Genomic DNA, 18,707 nt, shown 5'->3' on the forward strand with positions numbered 1-18,707 from the left:
AATTCCTTTTTTAAATTAAAACAGTAATTTAACCCAAATATTTTAATTTATTCCCATGAATAGTTTCCCAAGTGACACATATTTATTTATTAGAGTGACATATTTAAAGTATTAATTTTACAAACACAATGTAGAAATATTATTTCAAATATGACTATTTACTTAATCTTTTCAAGTTCTTTCTTTAAAATTGATAGTTTCGTGAGAGCTAAATCTCTCCATGCTCGGCGTTCTTGTAATTTATCAAGCGGACAAATCTCTTCCATCTGTTGTGAAATATTTTCAGCAGCAGCTCCGACAAATTTCGGTGTTGGCCCGAATGTTTGACTCACATCATAAATTGATTTATTATAAGTTTCACAGTACTTTTTCATACCTAAAATAATATATTATTTAATTTTAATCATTTTTAATTGTGTAGTAAGAATTCAAATCAGCTCAAAAGAGCATGAAGTGGAATATTACCTTCCGCATTAAGATGAGCTGCTTCAAATGCACCAAGAAATGCATAACGCATTCCTAAGCCTTCGCTCATGACTATATCAATGTCCTTGACACTAATAACACCGTCGGTCACTAGTCTCCACGCTTCATTTAGAATAGCATATCTAATTAAAAAAAAAATCACAATAATAATAATTTTTAAAAAGCGTCAATAATAACGATATTACGTACTGTATTCTATTTAACGCAAATCCATCAATTTCTCTGGTAAATACAACTGGTGATTGACCTATTTCAGTCATAATTGCTTTAGTTTTTTCAGGAATATCAGAACGAGTCCATGGACTTGGTACTATCTCAACAAGTGGCACATAATACGGTGGATTTACCTGTTAATTAAAATTTTTTATACTAATACATGAACTCATAAACTACTCAAGTATATTTTTATATCATTCAATATCTCATTTTTTTTTTTGTTAGTTGATAATGTTATTGTCTCTTAAATATCAATATCAATAATTTTTTTTTTTTTTTTTTTCAATAATAATACAGATAGCTTCAATAATAACAATACAGATGAAGGTTTTTTTTTAACTTACAGGATGTGATACAATAACTTGAGCACGATGTTTAAGATTTTCGCTGAACAACGATGGCTTGAATGTAGAAGTAGATGAAGATAAAATTGTTTTATCATCTACAAGTTTGTCCAACTCCCCATACAATTTTTTTTTTAAATCTAACTTCTCTGGAATACATTCTTGAATGAGCTTAGCTCCTTTAACGATTTCAGGCAGACTTGATGAACCTATTTTATGATTTAAAGTATTATTTACATGACAAAGTATTTTGTTTATTAATTATAAATAAAAATTCCTTTTATCAACTCAAACTGCTGTTTTGCAGTCAGATTGCCACGAAGTAATCCCTCAGATTCAAGTTTTTTCAGCTGCTGTTCAATGTCGGTAAGTGCATTACTAATTTGTTCCTGAAGAATATCATAAATAGTCACTTGATATCCGACACTAGCAAATAACATCGCCCAACTGCGACCTATCAGCCCACTAAAATGAATAATAATAACAAAAAAATTATAATTGAATTTTTAGCATATGCTATTCGAATTATTCATCTGATATTATCTTTTATAATACATTATTCAAGAAATATTAAACATAGTACCTTCCAATTACTCCAATTTTTTCATTCTTAGCCATTCTGTAAATAAGCTATTTTATGAACGATAATTCAATGTAAACTGAGCGAGTATTGAACTGAATATGAAACTACTTTTAATTCTTTACAGCTATCTTCTTTTCCCCTTCTATCATTTATGATTACATATAATATGTATGTCAGTGTGTGATTTGTTTACATCATTTATCTGTCGCCTGTAATACGCATTTTATCATTTTTATAAATTGTAAATAGCTATGATTTATATAATTTTCATAAAAAAACATGATATCAAGTAAAAATATAATTACATGAATAATATTTACCAATTTAAATTCAATTGTTTGAAATGTAACGTTGGATTTTTGACAACTGAACTTCGAAAAAATATATATGCACATAAAATATTATAAATGTAATCATTCTTTTGTTAATTTATAACAGAAAAAGTCATTAATTTACGTTTAATTTTTGATAACAGATTTTATTTTACGAATAATTATTCATCAATTTTATTACATAACAATAAAAATCATTATCTTTATCGGTCTATTAATTTATATTGAAATTAATTATCAATGAATTTTAATTTCTAAAGTCCCCGAAAATTGTTTATCATGGAAATTAGCTATTGGCATCTTTTCATTTTTCTTTGTAAGAAATCCTTTTTGTATAAATATTATTCACAACTCCAATTAAACGATTATTTATTAATTATTAGCAAAGCTTTTGGGAGTGTTATCTAATTCAACTGAAATAAAAATTACTTCAAGAAATGTACCTGACGTGGAATTTACAACCAGGAAAATTGCTATAAACATCATGAAGCTAAACCCTGAGATTAAATTACCAACTATTAATACATCACTATCAAAATCACGTATGTATTTCTATATTAATTTATAAAGGATATAATATAATAACACGACTATAATTATAAAATTTCAGCTGAGATAGGTAATAGCTCATCATTACTACATCATTGGAGAAAACATATACATCACAGCAAAAGACACCGCAAATCTTTAGAAAATCTAAGGAAGCATCATATAACTTCATTATCATCTCAAACAAATAATTTATCGTTTGTGTTACCAATGAATTGGAAAAGAAATAGAAGTGTTTCACCACCGTCGATGAATGATCCACGACAAGTCTTTGCTAATCTTATTCACCGAATAATCAGCATAAATGATAATCTGAATGTCATATCAACACATTCACCTCTTGATAACATTTCCCAAACAAATAATGCTAAAAATATATACTATGATGCAAATAATACAATCAATTTTGTAGCTAATCATACGACAAATAATTCTGGTAACTGAAGCACTTAAAATAACAATTATCTAATGTTCAATATGAAAAATTATAAATTTTTTAATGTAATAATATTTTGTAGGTCTGATAACACCGAAATTCTACAATGAAAGTCATACAGATTGCAATATGACTGAAAGTTTGGATAATCAATCATGCAATAAAGATCATTTATTAAATTTTTCAATTAATAACTCTTCAGAATTATTGAAAGCGAATTTCACCATTCCAAGTAGTCTTGTAGATCACCTAAAAATTTTGACGAAATCTCCCAATAAATCTACAGCTTTCGAATTTAATCAACCACTTACAGGCGATTCTTTCATGAGAATCTTTCAGAAAAAACCACTATTACCGGTATCAGAAAACAATTATGCAACTACTAAAAGTAGTTTTATCATTATCGATGATCTTGGGTTTTTCGGAGATCCTAGTGATGAAACTCCCATCATTAAACCAAGGGAAGTTTTTCATCCACGACCTTCGTTCATTGATTACATTTTTGGGGAAAATATTGATAACTCAGTACCGAGAATTGAAAACCGAGTGAAGTATGTTGATTTCTGGAACTTAGAAACAAACAAAAATAAAACAATTGACCCTGGAATGATTAAAATTAAATTTAAACTACCCGACGACATCAATGGTTAGTAAAAAAATATTTCTTCTGACAAATAAATGTTAATTCATTTTAATGTTTATCAGATCAACATTTGCCACTTTGGAAATCTGACAACAATATATTCTCGTCCAAAGTTTCAGAACCACAATACAATTCGCGAATAAATAACAAAAGGGAGGAAATAAAAGTCCAGGACCGTTTTATTCCTTTCCGGAGTATTAAGCAGCCTAAATCAAAAGTATTAAATGAATCAGATTTTCAGTCTGCATTTTTGTCAACTTTCTACAGTATACTTTTGATTAAAAATTAAGTAGGGTGAATGCTCCAAAAGTCGATGTTTTCAGACAATATATTATCTCTGATTCTTGAACTTAGTTTAAATTTAAAAGAGAAAACTGATTACTGTCAAGTTGGATACCTTATATTTCGTTTGGGTATTTATGATCTTTACTAAAAAATGAAACATAAAACTTCTGGCAATATTTTTATGTATGATATTACTCTATTTGAAGTAGTTATTGTTTGATAAGAAAATCTAAAGTGAATGACTTGGTACATGTCAACTTTAGAAACATACACCCTACTCATTTCCTCAATTATTTGTTATTGAAAACTAATTTACACTCTGTATTTTTTTCTTTCAAAGTTACGATTGCCATTTGCGGGATATTTTTTGCGATTACAGTATGGTGGAGACGATTTTCGGTTATAAAAAAATCAAATTTCACATCAATAAGTGATGCGGTTCATTTATCACCAACACCGTCATCTCCTCTCGCAGCTCGACGACCTAGACAATCAAGAGTATAATTCATTAAATAATAAACTTCTATACACATAAGATTATTTTACAATCATGTAATTGTTAATGTCAATTATATTGATCTCCTTATAATTCTACAATTTTTTATAAATTTTATTAATACAAAAAAATTTTTTTTTTATATTTAATTTTCATTATTAATAATTTGAAACGATTTTTACGATAAAAAAAAAAAAAAAAACAATTTTTTAAAATGAGCTAATTTTAAATTTTTTATGTTATCATAGCCAAGTAATCTCTTTGAGGTGTACAAAAATTAAATATAGTATTGAATTAAATGAATGTGCTCATATAATAAATAAATAAATAAATATATATATATATATTTATATATATATTATAGATGTACACATACTCACTATATTTTAACCAGTATATCGGGGAAGTCCCGATGCATTATTATTTTTCCTCCTAAATCCCACTCTTCAAACAGCAGTGACTGACACTAACAACAAAGTGAAAATACACAATTCGATTGGCTGGCTGTAGTTTGTTGTCATATGTATGTGAGGTTAAGTATCGCAAAGTATTGGGGGAAGAACCTGCAATTTGTAATCAAGGTTTTTTTATGACGTATCGCTGATAACTTAAACATTCAAGAGTGTGGTGAGTTATTTAGCAGTTTCTTTTAGTTATAATAGTACTGGCAGTTAATAATTGTAGTTTTTTTCTGCTATAAATTTCTTTGAAAATTGCAAGTTTCGGAACCTACAAATATCAACATTCATAACCAGACTTTATTATAATTTTTGTTGCATGAAATTAGTAAAAAATGCCTGTGACTTACAAAAATTTCGAGCAATTACAGACTATCTTGATGGATTCATCAAATTATTATCAATTCAGTCCGGGTAAATATTTTGAAATAAAATTTTTAATATCCTATCTTATCCTCTGTCACGTGTTTCTATGTAAACACATCCTTTTTAAAATAACGTTCAATGACCAACTCATATGACCATGAATTCCTCTTTATTTTAAATTGATGCGTAGTTTAATATAACTGGCTCTTCAATTATATTATTTTAATGATAAAAAATTGTTAGCTGAAAATCACTCTTAGGTGAGGTTAAACATCTATGTTTTTTCATTTGCAGATACTGTAATGACTACAGTAAACAGTCACTATTCAAACTCAACAGAATCTTCACCAGTGGAAAACATGGAATCACCTGTGTCTGCTCTTTCTCCTTTGAGGGACGAGGAAAATTTTAATATAAATGATAGTTCTTTTTTTGATAACACTATGGGTAAAAATTGAATTATTTTGAATCATTATATGATGAACATATAAATATTGTATACATTTCTTAATAATTATAGCAATGGAGATAGGTACTCCAAAACTGGTAATAATTGACCAACCTATTGAAAAATTCAGATTCAGATATAAATCTGAAATGTTGGGTACGCATGGTAGTCTAGCTAGTGCTAATTCTACAACAAGACGGAAAAAAAATGCTCCAACTGTACAAGTAAATATTTAATTTTATCAATTAGTTTATTTTAGAAGTTGAATTATTGAATCTAAATTTTTTACTAGTCTCATCTTTAATGTATTTTAGCTAAAAAACTTCAATGGAACTGCAATGATACGCTGTACAATTGTGACGAAAAATGAAGAAAAACGTATTCCTCATGCTCACCACCTTGTCAAAAGAGAAGGTAATTCTGAAAACGATAGTCCATATGAACTTACAGTCGGCCCAGAAAATGATTGGACTGCTACGTAAGTGGTTATTTATTAAATGAAAAATTTAAGTAAATGTGATTTTATAATGCTAATTTATTTATCAGATTCCATGGAATGGGAATTATTCATACTGCTAAAAAGCATATAAAGGAAGAATTGATTAAAAAAATGCAAGCAGAAGCTCTTGAACGAAATCGACAATATGATTATACAATAACCACTCTTAGTGTTCGAGAAGAAACTCAAATAAGGATGGATGCTGACAATGCATCAAAATGGATGGACTTAAATAGCGTTGCTTTATCTTTTCAAGCGTTCATTTTAAATGAACATGGTGTTATGACTCCAATTACTCCACCCGTTTATTCTCACACAATTAATAACCTAAGTAAATTCATAAATTTCCACAACTTTTTAATGATAATTAAAACATGATTATAACTCTTTATTATTTTTCAGAAAGTGCCTTGACTGGAGAATTAAAAATTTGCCGAATTGATAAACATACTGGTAGTTGCGATGGTAATGAAGAAATATTTTTACTTGTAGAAAAAGTTGGAAAAAGTAAGTTATTAAATAAGGAAAATAATTATTTAAACTGATATTAATCCTATAAATATTATTTTGTAGAAAACATAAAAGTTAAATTTTTTGAAGTTGATGACAAGAATAATGAAATTTGGTATGCATATGGTAAATTTTCTGAACTCGATGTTCACCACCAATATGCTATAGTATTTCGTACACCTCCGTATAAAGACCGAGAAATAACAAAATCACGAAACGTACTTATTCAGTTGGAACGTCCAACAGACGGTGATTGTTCTGACCCAGTGAAATTCATCTACAAACCATCTGATAGCATAATAACAAGGAAGCGACCAAGAATGTCTTACTCTGAGAGTACTGACTTGAGCGATATAATTCTATCGGACACAACAATGCGAAAAAATATATTTGCTATCTCTCCAGATAATCTAACACGCAGTGATTTGTCAGCCGAGTTAAAAAAATTAACTTCTGAAAAATTACCTTCTGATGATTTTCAGCAGTACATAGAAGATATAGATTATGATCTATTTATAGAAGAAGCAAATGACGAATTGAATGATGCCCATGGCTATGATCAAAGTCTGAGTACCGATGGTCCTAAGTATGCAGATACTTTGGGCGGACCTAATTTTGCAATTAATGTATTGAAAACAGGATTCAAAGAAGGCAAAGAAAACCAAGATCTTCGAAAACGTTTAAAAAAAATCTTATTAGAACGTACATCATATGGAGATACCCCACTCCACTCTGCTCTTCGATATGGCAAACGTGAACTTGTCATACAAATTTTAAAGATTTTAAGCAGTTCATCAGAATTCAAATGTCTAATTGATATACAAAATGCTTCTGATAGAACCCCTCTTCATTATGCTGTTATTTTTAATCAACCAGACATAGTCCGTACCTTATTATCGATTGGAGCAAATCCAAATACCAGTGATAATCATGGCTCGTATCCACTTCATGAAGGTGTCAAAAGGCCACAAAATTATGAATGTGTTGATGCACTTTTAGATGCTAAAGCAGATTTTAATGTAAGAGATGATACGGGTTGGACTCCATTTCAAGTAGCTGCTGAGTATGGTTCTTTACGGGCGATTGCTTCGCTTATTAAGGCTGGAGTAGATGTTAATAGTACCGAAAGATCATTTGGACGAACAGCTTTACATATCGCCGTTGAGGGAGGTCATATTGATGTTGTTCGCTATCTTTTAGAGAAGGTAATAAATTTTTGTCAAATTACTATTCATTTATGTTAAATATAAAGATACGCAATTCATATAAATTTACAGACAGATATTGAGGTGGATAAGCCGAATCTTGGTGGAAATACAGCGCTTCATTCAGCAGTTGTTAACACTGGATCTAGAGCAAAAGAATTGTGTGCAATTCTTATAAAACATAATGCAAATCCTAATATACCAAATGGTCATGGCCGTTCGTGTTTTGAGGACGATGAAGATGAACAAAATGGTCAAGAGCGTTTAATTGAACCAGAAATCGATCTTATTAATAGTGAAACAAAAATTAAAGAAGAAATTGAAGATGACGATCCACCGCACGGCCAAACATCTTTTGATTTAGCTTGTGATAATCATGAGGTAGGACATATTAATTCAATTTTTGTAGCATCAAAATTTTTTAGTAAATTAAATTTATAAATTAATTTTACAGATAAAAGATCTACTGAGCAGAGCTAATAGAGATAAAACCGACAATATAATTATGGAAGATGTCAAAGAAGAGACACGAGAAGAAGAAGAGGAAGAAGAAGAAGAAGAAGAAGAGGAGGAAGAAGTCGAAGCTTCTGATACAGAAAAAGAAAAAGAAACGATAACTGAATGGTTAGATGTAGACCAAATGGCTCAACTTGGGAATATATTGGATAAAAATGACGGATGGAAACCTCTTGCTAAAAATTTAGGCTGCGATTATCTTTGGTCTTCATTAGATACACGTGGAGCTAGTCCAGCGTTAACTATTCTCAGTTATGCTGATGTATGTATTTACAAAATTTCTTTCATTCATTTTTTAATGTCTTTATCCTAAATATTGAAATATTTATTTGTAGGTTCAAGGTAATTTAACAATGCCGAAGCTTTTGAATTTGTTACACCAAATGAAACAAACAGAAGCAGCGACTTTTGTTGAAGATATAATCCGTAACCATAATCGTAGCCATTGATCAATTTTTCTGTATTTATTATTTTTTTTGTATAATTTTAACTGTTTTATTTTTTATTTTTTACAAATAAATGTAATGTTATCATGTTCATAATATATGTTACTTTTATGACAAAGAAAAACTAATCAAAATATCTAATAAATTTATTCTTGATAATTTAGTTGCATATTATTATTTAATGAATTTGTTTCACAATCATACAAATGTTTTTTATCTAAATCCAATAATACAGCGTCTCTTGACAATTAAATGAGCATGTCTGCCAACTCGACAAACGAAGGTGTATTATTTTTTACAACGACGTATGTCAAACGGTAAATACATCAGCTGATACATCGTACGACATACAAAATCAACGTGTAGAGTAGAATTAGGAAATAACCCCTGTTATTTACACATAAATAAAAAAAATATATATATTTACAAAATGGGACGAATAGTATACGCGGAAGAATGTTTATTAAGCTATTTAGAATCGTTAGCTCAATCAGACGCTTACACGGTTGGACTTATTTTGGGACAGGTTGTAATTTTCTCATTTTATTTAAACTTGAATTAATTTAATCATTCCAGCTGTTGAATATATTCATTGTTAAGTGATGAATCAAAGGATAACATGGAATTTTATAATTATTTTAGAGTACCGAGGACACAGATTATGTGATACACTTGGCACGTACCCCTCCACCAGCATCAAAAGACGTTATTGAAGAAACTTTGATAGGTTCAACGACGAGCCTTCATCAAGAATCGCCGGTCCAATTTATTAAGTCAATTAAAGATGTTCCAAGCAGCTGGGTCGCAGATCATGCAAAACATGTAAAGCTTGCGGAGGATATAATTATCATTTTATTTTATTTTATTTATAAAAAGAAATGTAAATTAATTAATTTGATTTTTAGGTTACGCGAATGTTACCAGGTGGTATGTGGGTTCTCGGAATTTTCATTGTTGGTCCGGATGATTGTTTGAATAACAATGATTCAACTCAAAGACTAAGATCAATTGTTACAGCAATACATCAGAATTTAGAATTTGATCAATATCTTTATGGAAATAATCCATACGACAATATTGTTCTTGCATTTAATAGCAGAACTAAAAGGTAGTTTTTTATTTGCCTTAGAGTATAAGGAATTGTTAATTTTTAATTAATTGTTAATATTATTATATGTAGGTTCTCATGTAAATCTTTTGAAGCTAACGGTAGTGGGCCTTTGAAAAATGCGGATGTTAAATTTCAATCGAAAATCACCAAGTGGTATCAGTTAGATACTCATGTAGATTTCGATCAGATGTATCCAATTATTAAAGATCAAGAATCTGATTCATTGAAGAAACAGCTTCAAAATATTCTTAAAGATATTTCGTCTAAAATAGAATCGTCAATTGTCGTCCTGGAAGGAGAATCAATGGCGTTAGATGATCCTATTGAAATACTAGGAGAGAAGAAAAAAAAAGATAGAAAAGAATCAAAAAGTAATGACACTAATTTTAATAATAGAGTACTTCAAGCGGTTATTTACATTCCAAGTGTAAGGATATTTTTTAAATTTTTATTTTTATAAACAAATATTTTTCATTTGGACTTTTCACTAGCTACTTTAAGTTGCACTTGCAATTAAAGCAATATCTGTAAAATTTAGTTTTTACGACGTAAAAAAGATTGGAGCCCATTTCTCTATAATTAATATAATAATAATAATAACAACAGATTTTTCTATAATTGTTAACTTTAGATGCTAAATGTATGAAAATTTATTCATTTTTATATGAACTTACAGTTGCCTAACAAATCAAAGACTTTAGAAATAAAGCGTACAAGCTTCTGTGCATCAATCAAGTTACAAGGACAATTAATTAGCAGAACTTTTGTTCACCAATCATCAAAAATTGGTGAAGCTGCAAGTGCAATTAAACATGATATTATGAGATCAATGGCCAGTAGGTTAGAAATGCATGCCGACAGTTTAATTGAAGAAGAAAACGGCTTGCCAGAAGGTATAATTTATTAATAAACTTTTATATGGTAATTGAATAATCATACACTGTTTTTAACGATTAAATATTATTTTTTAAGACAATATTACACTTCATGAACCACCACGAAGGGTACTTGTAGCTTTACCAAAAAGTAGAATAACTTTATCAGACTACTTATTCCCCGGTGAAGGTCCTCAAGAAGCTTTAATATCACTTCAAGAACTTCTAGATCTTGAGGTACAAGAGAGTTGTGTTCAAAAGGATTTTGAATTGCAAGCGAATCCAGCTGAATTTTATTCACAAAATGAAATAGTTACTGAACCTACTGAGCAAAATAAATATTCAGATAATAATTCATTATTTTTATATATATCAGGATTAATTGTAGCATTATCAATTCTTGTTATTTCCATTTTAATACATTATTTTTACTAATTTGATAAAATAATAATAACAATAACTATCTCTTATTTTGTATTGGTATAATTAAAATAAATAAATGATAATATAAATATTATTGACAAAATTGCTCTTAAAGAGCTTTTTCTACATATCACAAGTTTAAGTAAATAATAAAAAAAAGAAAAAAAAAACAAATTTGAAGTTTGGTGTTTTTTATTTTCAAGTTAAAATATACATATATTTATCATGTTTATTTATTTGTATGTATTTATAATTTTATTATAGTTGATAATTAAAAAAAAAAACTAATCGTCAAAATCCAAAAATTAAATTAAATTATTGTATTATTTTTTTTTAACTTGCATTATATTATAATAGTTTTTCTATTAATACTACAAGTATAATATATATCATATACAAATTATATATAATTATAATACACAACTTATTTACAGGAAAGTCATTCTGCAATTAATAATATTTTAGAGCAGCGATTGTATTAATAACACTTTGTCTAAAATAGTTAATTTGTCAATCAAATAAACTATTTATTTGTAAATATTTTCAAAAAGATACAAATGAGATCTACACGCGATTTTATTATACGCGATAAAACATCAGCACAGTATTTAAGCATGAGAATCTTAAAATGCTAAAAACTTTATTCGAATTCAAGGCAGTGGTCAATAGTTATACTAAAATTCATGTAATAATAATATACAAAAACAAAATGTCACAATAATATGAAACATTTTTTTATCTCATAATTAATTGAGCTCATTACTCTAGCTTCTTGTCATGAGAACTGTAACCACCACTCGTGACTACAAGTATTTACATAAATTTATTTATTTTTTAATAACACTGTACAGTAAATAATTATATATACTATAATTATTTAATTTTATTAATTGTTTGAACAATTTTATTTACCTTACTTATTAAAATAGAAAAAAGATTAGAAGAAAGGCAATAGCAAGAACCTATTTCGATTGTGCGTGGCTATATTTTATGTAATGTACGTAACTGATATCAATTCCACTCTCCATCATTAAAATCTTTATATAACCAGTTAAAAAATAACTGGTATAATAAACTTCAATCTTATCCTCTCATTCAAGTTGATTGTTTTTTAAACTCCAAATATTTATCGAATTACGAAAATTTTTAAATTATTTCATATGCTTAACAATAAATTATTAATATTAAAAAAAAAAATACGTAGGTTTGAAAATTAAACTTCGTTGTTACAATTATTAAAATAAAAATTATAAATTAAATTATTATTTAAAATTTTTCTTTAGCTTACGCAAGCTGCCTGGTAAGTTAATATTATTTATCACTTTTAAGTCACATCAATTTTTCATTACACTGAACTTATTAATCTTATAGCGCTTCAAGCGCAAAACATTGATTGCACAATTTTCTTTCAAGAAAATTTTTTTTTCTTTATTTTTATTACAATTCATAACAATAAAAAAATAATTAAACAATACCTATTTTAATAAGACCCGTCTGACTTCCGCGACCTACACTTGATTCTTCTAAAGAATCTAAGTCAAGTGCAGACTCAATCATTGTTGTGTCTTGAAGTAATCGTAATCGCGAGGCCGACAAGGGTGTCGTGACAGTCGTCTGTGGCATCGTCGTGCCTAATACAGGTGAAATAATTACACTTTGTTTCGGTGGTAATGGAGCAATCTCATCAATGTCTATCGGTGGAATACTCAGTGAAGCCAATGGCATTTCGTTAGAAACAAGGTGGCTTACGCTGTTTGTTGTACTACCTAAAATAATAATTTTAAATACAGATTAATATTTATACTTAGTCTCTTTAAAATATAAATGATTAATTTAATAAATTAAAAACTGTTATGGGGAATCTAGGAATATCCCGACTTTTTAAATATTAAATTAAAAAGCCATTCACATATTGTTTATAAATAATATAAAACATCGGTAAAAAAATACCTCATCCTTCCAAAATATATTTACAAATTAAATAAATTATAAAATCCAAACAATTCAAACCAAAGTCCTTGTGAATTAGTCACAATCCAAAACAAGCTTATCAGGAAATGGTGCTCACTGGGAAAATACTGATTATGAAATTAACAAATAAAAAAGGTAAAAAAATGCTTTCGATTTTAGGTTAATGCCAAGTAACAAAAAAAAATATTTTACAAATAGATTAGAAACAATTAACAATCTGTTTTTTTTAATTTATTGTGCACGAAAATGCAAGTGGTATGATGGACTTACCAAATGTCACGGACTTGAGCCCTCGATAATAGGTCGTAATTATAAACAAAAAATTATTGATTGATATAGTTTTTAAAATTTGAATGTATATTCATCTATCTAGATATTACTGATAAAATATTTAGTTTAAATACATAAATTTCTTAACCTCTTGGAAGATATTAAGTGTTCCAATCTGTTGAAACACTGATACGTATCATGCATACGTATAAATGTATTTTATTTTTTGTTTTTAAGCTTATTTACTTATCTAATATCATTAGTGTCATGAAAAATGCGATTTCTCGATAAGAATCGCGGAGCGTAGGGACGATTATGCTGAGGAGCTATAAGTAATCATTGTCAATCATTATCATTGATGGGGCTGACAATAAAACGACGATTCATTAAATTATCCTCAGCACTTTCCCCTGGACAAATAGAATTATTATCCATAAAGGCCATATCATAATTTAAAGGCGCTGAACCAAATCTATTAACTACTAGACCGATTGCACTTTGACCAATCATAGGAATATTACCAGAGCCTAATATTCTATTAGGTAAAATATTCTTAGTAATTGGATACTTAAAGCCATGTTGATTACATCTAAGATTATTGTATTTAAGAGTCTGCGGCGAGTGATAAGAACGTGATGGATCTTCAGAATAACGTTGAGGAAATTTTTGTAAGTCTATCGACTTTCTATAACCATCATCATTATCATTATCAATATCGCCATATCTTAAATAGTCTTCCGAGTATCCACGAGGATATTTTTGAAGATCAATCGCGTATTTTTGATCAACAGTATACTGTTGTTGGTTGTGTATTAAATTATTTTCAGAACAGCGTTGGTACTCTTCACGACATCTCTGTGGATATCTTTGCAAAGTTTCCTCACATTTATAATTAAATTTTTGAACTTCGGCATTCAGACGTTCTATTTCGGCAGCATAAGCATCACCAGGTTGCACGCGATCTTGAGCACAACGTCGCGGCGTTGAATATTTTGGAATGTATACTTCGTTTGAGTACTGACGATACTTGGGTAATTCAACAGGGCAACGTGGTAACTGGCTCATAAGTGTTAACTCACCGTTTAATGATTCAATCCGCGGTGAACGTTGACCAGCGACAAGATTATTCATTGAACCAGTTATATCATTATCTACATGAGAAGGAATACTGTGTCCGTTTGCCTGTATAAATAAAAATAAAACAATAATCATCTCTTTATCCTATGGACATGTCCATTCATACGTAAAAAAGTCCTGTTAAATCCACACCGGGTGAATATAAGGACCTTAAATCGACGCTGAGTGGATTTATCAGGATTTTTTTACGTGCGAATAGACACTTTTTATCCTATATTTAAAAAAATTTTAATTAAAAAGTAAAATTTACTTGTGGCTGCATAACTTTAACTGTGCCATAAGCTTTATTATTGGCGATCACATAATCTTCACAAGTTCTCTCACGTTCAGCTCTATATCCAGGAGTTACTATTCCTCTTCTATCTGAAATAATGAAAATAAAAAATGTTAACGATAAGAGCTACAATTTTTTTTTTTATAATTAATGTAAAACAAATAAATACCGATAAGACTTGGTGGAGCTGGTCCACAGAGTACGTAAAAACAATTACCACAAATATTTCCATGACTATATGGATTAAAGCTTTCTTGTTCTCGTTTACTCGAAAACGAACCTTTTATCTGTAATAATTTATATAGTAATTAAGTCAGAATTAAATATATCAGGTAGATAGAGATATGAACTGTAAACAATAAATTACGTCTTCATTTGTTGTTTGGTTACTACTTGTAAGATAAGTATGAAACCCGGCAAGACCTAAAATACTCCAAATGGAAAAAAAACAAACAACACCAACCACAACGCTTCCTGGTGAATTTTTAATTGCATCTAAAAATGGTCTATCATCTCGGGTCACTGTAAATTTAACTTTATGTAAGTAAAATTTTAGCTAAGTAAACAAACTACTAAATTCAATATTATTGTAAAAACTTACGCATGATAAGATGTGTTATTGCACAAGCAAAGATGAAAACACACAGGAAGGCTAAGGATACGATAAATGCGTAAAAATATCTATAATTCCTTCTACCCACACAATTTCCAACCCACGGACAATGATGATCGAATCCCTCTGTGAATAATTAAATTTTATTGTTATTAAAATATGTAAAAATAATAAAAAAGTTACATCATCCTTGAATAAAATTGGAATATATATATATATATATATATATATATATATATATATATATATATATATATATATATATATATATATATATCCGTCTAATAAACTCACCAACACAGTTGTCACATAGACTACAATGAGACGCTCTCGGAGGTCTAAATATTTTACAAGTAAAACAATATTTTAGTTTAACTGGCTGTCCCTTCACGAGGATTTCCTTCGTCCGTGGAGGCGGTCGATACGTCGGAGAGTTACCATTGTTGGGAACTTCTGCAAATGTGATATAAACAAATAAAAATTATGTGTTACATATTATTTGCTCTCGCTGAACGATAAAAGGATGAAAGGAATTAAGATAATAAAATGTTTAATTTTTAATCATGCCTATTTGTTTTTCAATATATGCAGCCTCATCAGGTGTCGCCCGGGGTATCACACCAGGGTCACTAAAACTTGTCCGCAATAATGCTGACATTACGAACATAAAAAGTAATCCACCTATCACTGGTATCGCTGGAGTTATGTGGAGCGCCAAGTATGGACAACTGAAAATGATGAAAGTGTATTCATTAGTCACGCTATGATCAATTATATGGATCAAAAAATTTACAACATTAGAAATGTTTGTTAAAACAATTAAAAATATAAAATAAAATAAAAAGATCTTACTCATAAATAAAAAATAAAGCGCTTGTTCCAGCAATCAGGCATAGAGTTATGTAAAATACTCCTGTCTGTGGTGCCATCATGACTCTACCATCACAGCAGAATCTATTACGTCCTGGGAATAATTCCCATTTTCTTGTGACATGCGGCATCGTGATTTATATGTTGTTTTTTCTTTTGTACATCAAAAAATTATTTTATCTAACCACGAGCCTTAAGAGGAATCTGTGAAATGTAAATAATACAATTATAATGATTTCAAGGGTGAAAGTGTTTTCGTTCTTCATTAACATAACTCGCATACCATTAAATTAAGAATACTACATGATGCAAGCACCATATCAACCAAGGTCATTAATTGACCATAAATATATTTATTTATCAAGCTCTACTGTAATAGCTCTTTATATATATATATATATATATATATATATATATATATATATATATATATATATATATATATATATATATATATATATAAATAGATTATCATAATCATAAAATTAATGATTCGTCATGATCATTAACTATTGACTTAACCTAATTGATATAAAATAGTTAAAACTAAAATACTATAACTCGTAATACAGTGAATCAAGTGACGTATAGTAAATTGTTATCGTACTTTAAATCCTAAAATAAACGATGAACTCACATTGTGTACATCATCTTCTTCGCCTTACAGGAGGCTGTTGATTTCATCAAGAGCACTCACTTTGAAATAATATTTTTCTTTTTGGCACGTACCAAGTTAGCAAAATCCATGAGAAATTAAACTTACGACAAATTCCTTTTCATACCTTGTGACTATTGTTGTTGACAGAAATAATGATTTGTTCAAAATATTTAATTGTTCGATATATACTCAAACTTTTAACATTACCACACTATCAGTTTAATCAATCGAATGCTGTTTATCTCGCAACTTGATGTGATAAAAAAAATTAACTAATCTCTTTCTGTCTCTTTAATAATACCATTTAGTATTTATCACAATACCTGGCGTATATTTACGACTGATGATCTTGGAATTCAACATGTGTGAGCGAGTGTCATGGTTTAGTGTGCTAGATAGTAGATGATAGAGTGGGGTAAAAATGTTAAACCAAAATATAGAAAATATACGTAATGTCGAGTAAATCGATAGCTGCTACATCGATATGATAAGTTATCGGCAGACAATAATGTGAACGAACGCGCGAATCGGGCGAATTGTGAGAATTGCGTGTGCACTCGTCTTTGTATATGAGTAAATAAAATTTTCTATCTTATTTATCAAATTATTAAGAAAATACTTGCTTTACAAGATAAACATAGTGTAAAAATTATATAAAAATACGCCTTGGTTTATTTTTGGACATATAAAATGTAACACTCAAATTATTTTCGGCTATAAAAAAACATATTTTATACTACTGCATTTTATCAAACTTTTCTTTGCCAAAATTTCTTTCTAACTGTCACTTTTGTAACAAAGAAAAAAATTTATTTATTTTTTGTTAAATACTAATTATTCGTTAGTTACATGATTATTAACTGTTGAATTAATTTTATTAAAAAGTTAACACATTCTTTTAGGAAAGAGTGAGAAAATTTAAAGAAAAGAATAACATAATTTGACGATATTAATTATTTCAATTATATACTTTTTTACATTTAATAATTATTTTTATTTATGTATATCAAGTTAGTTAATTTAATTTATTTATATATAATCTTTAAAGAAAGATTAAGGAAATAGAATGAAATTTTTTTTCAATAAATAACTAATTAAACATTATTTTATACGTACATTGCCAGATTCGTATTGTCAGTATATGTACGATTGTAATAAAAGAATTAATTAATTAAAAATAGGTACAAATTTTTAAATATTAACAAAAATTCAAATATTCATAAGAATATTCATAAGAACCTAAGCGTCACAAAAAAAATGTTGACTTTTTGGGAGAATTTATTTAACAAGAAGTCAGAAATTTATAATTGTCAACTTAAATTTAACAAAACATTAACAAAAAAACATTTGTGCCGCTTGGGAAATGATTATCACTCTTTTTTATGATTGGATAATTAAATCGTACTTTTAACCGGGATTTCACCATTTCAAGATAAGCGTTTATTTCGGCGCTCAACTCGCGATCAGTACGTGATTGCTGAAAATAATACATTTCAATTTAAGTAAATTATTGCAATAAGATAATTTTTAATTCTAAATATTAAAATATCCTGTACATGTTCTTATACAGTTTGAACACGTGTAAAGTTATTGCGTATTTTTGTCAGACAATAAAATGATAACTTTCATGATTGATTTCTCTACAAATCACATGTAAGCGTTCGATATCGTAGTCCGTATTAATAAT

General features: G+C 28.6%; 5 protein-coding genes and 1 long non-coding RNA gene across 11 annotated transcripts; 3 read left to right on the forward strand and 3 right to left on the reverse strand.

The window, feature by feature from the left end:
- Nucleotides 1-27: 27 nt before the first annotated feature.
- Nucleotides 28-2,002, reverse strand: LOC123268844 (lambda-crystallin homolog). The gene is made up of 7 exons (XM_044734246.1): nt 1,950-2,002; nt 1,630-1,838; nt 1,324-1,511; nt 1,047-1,255; nt 676-833; nt 466-608; nt 28-376 (listed from the first exon to the last, which is right to left on the reverse strand). Exons 2-7 carry the CDS (start codon nt 1,662-1,664, stop codon nt 159-161), a joined length of 951 nt encoding a protein of 316 aa, XP_044590181.1. The 5' UTR covers nt 1,665-1,838; nt 1,950-2,002; the 3' UTR covers nt 28-158.
- On the forward strand, nt 1,901-4,470 carry LOC123268735. 3 transcript variants are annotated; one of them, XM_044734086.1, is made up of 6 exons: nt 1,901-2,038; nt 2,345-2,503; nt 2,572-2,946; nt 3,029-3,592; nt 3,652-3,855; nt 4,215-4,470. In XM_044734086.1, the coding sequence occupies exons 1-6, from the start codon at nt 2,017-2,019 to the stop codon at nt 4,376-4,378; spliced, it is 1,488 nt and encodes a 495-aa protein (XP_044590021.1). In that variant the 5' UTR covers nt 1,901-2,016; the 3' UTR covers nt 4,379-4,470. The 3 variants fall into 3 exon arrangements, with proteins under 3 accessions (XP_044590021.1, XP_044590016.1, XP_044590030.1); XM_044734081.1 differs by lacking the exon at nt 1,901-2,038 and adding an exon at nt 2,145-2,277; XM_044734095.1 differs by lacking the exon at nt 1,901-2,038 and adding an exon at nt 2,145-2,277 and having other exon boundaries at nt 3,652-3,806; nt 4,215-4,346.
- LOC123268958 lies at nt 3,628-4,867 on the reverse strand. Its single transcript, XR_006510335.1, has 2 exons — nt 4,751-4,867; nt 3,628-4,358 (listed from the first exon to the last, which is right to left on the reverse strand). It is a non-coding gene; the product is annotated as an uncharacterized LOC123268958 (long non-coding RNA).
- A 19-nt stretch (nt 4,868-4,886) lies between these two features.
- On the forward strand, nt 4,887-8,978 carry LOC123268604 (nuclear factor NF-kappa-B p100 subunit). 2 transcript variants are annotated; one of them, XM_044733842.1, is made up of 10 exons: nt 4,887-4,997; nt 5,489-5,641; nt 5,715-5,866; nt 5,957-6,120; nt 6,189-6,472; nt 6,544-6,648; nt 6,715-7,856; nt 7,929-8,237; nt 8,311-8,634; nt 8,708-8,978. In XM_044733842.1, the coding sequence occupies exons 2-10, from the start codon at nt 5,497-5,499 to the stop codon at nt 8,819-8,821; spliced, it is 2,739 nt and encodes a 912-aa protein (XP_044589777.1). In that variant the 5' UTR covers nt 4,887-4,997; nt 5,489-5,496; the 3' UTR covers nt 8,822-8,978. The 2 variants fall into 2 exon arrangements, with proteins under 2 accessions (XP_044589777.1, XP_044589768.1); XM_044733833.1 differs by lacking the exon at nt 4,887-4,997 and adding an exon at nt 5,025-5,242.
- A 134-nt stretch (nt 8,979-9,112) lies between these two features.
- Nucleotides 9,113-11,329, forward strand: LOC123268777 (protein odr-4 homolog). Its single transcript, XM_044734137.1, has 6 exons — nt 9,113-9,344; nt 9,461-9,640; nt 9,724-9,926; nt 9,999-10,356; nt 10,606-10,822; nt 10,902-11,329. Exons 1-6 carry the CDS (start codon nt 9,249-9,251, stop codon nt 11,237-11,239), a joined length of 1,392 nt encoding a protein of 463 aa, XP_044590072.1. The 5' UTR covers nt 9,113-9,248; the 3' UTR covers nt 11,240-11,329.
- A 1,304-nt stretch (nt 11,330-12,633) lies between these two features.
- Nucleotides 12,634-17,530, reverse strand: LOC123268682 (palmitoyltransferase app). Of its 3 annotated transcripts, none has more exons than XM_044734016.1 (10): nt 17,000-17,521; nt 16,345-16,566; nt 16,060-16,220; nt 15,787-15,945; nt 15,481-15,618; nt 15,247-15,401; nt 15,049-15,166; nt 14,856-14,968; nt 14,548-14,650; nt 12,634-12,993 (listed from the first exon to the last, which is right to left on the reverse strand). In XM_044734016.1, the coding sequence occupies exons 2-10, from the start codon at nt 16,491-16,493 to the stop codon at nt 12,692-12,694; spliced, it is 1,398 nt and encodes a 465-aa protein (XP_044589951.1). In that variant the 5' UTR covers nt 16,494-16,566; nt 17,000-17,521; the 3' UTR covers nt 12,634-12,691. The 3 variants fall into 3 exon arrangements, with proteins under 3 accessions (XP_044589951.1, XP_044589942.1, XP_044589932.1); XM_044734007.1 differs by lacking the exon at nt 12,634-12,993 and having other exon boundaries at nt 13,535-14,650; nt 17,000-17,269; nt 17,344-17,530; XM_044733997.1 differs by lacking the exon at nt 12,634-12,993 and having other exon boundaries at nt 13,535-14,650; nt 17,000-17,530.
- Nucleotides 17,531-18,707: the final 1,177 nt, after the last annotated feature.

Source organism: Cotesia glomerata, linkage group LG1 (assembly GCF_020080835.1).
Source record: "Cotesia glomerata isolate CgM1 linkage group LG1, MPM_Cglom_v2.3, whole genome shotgun sequence".
Lineage (NCBI taxonomy): Eukaryota > Metazoa > Arthropoda > Insecta > Hymenoptera > Braconidae > Cotesia > Cotesia glomerata.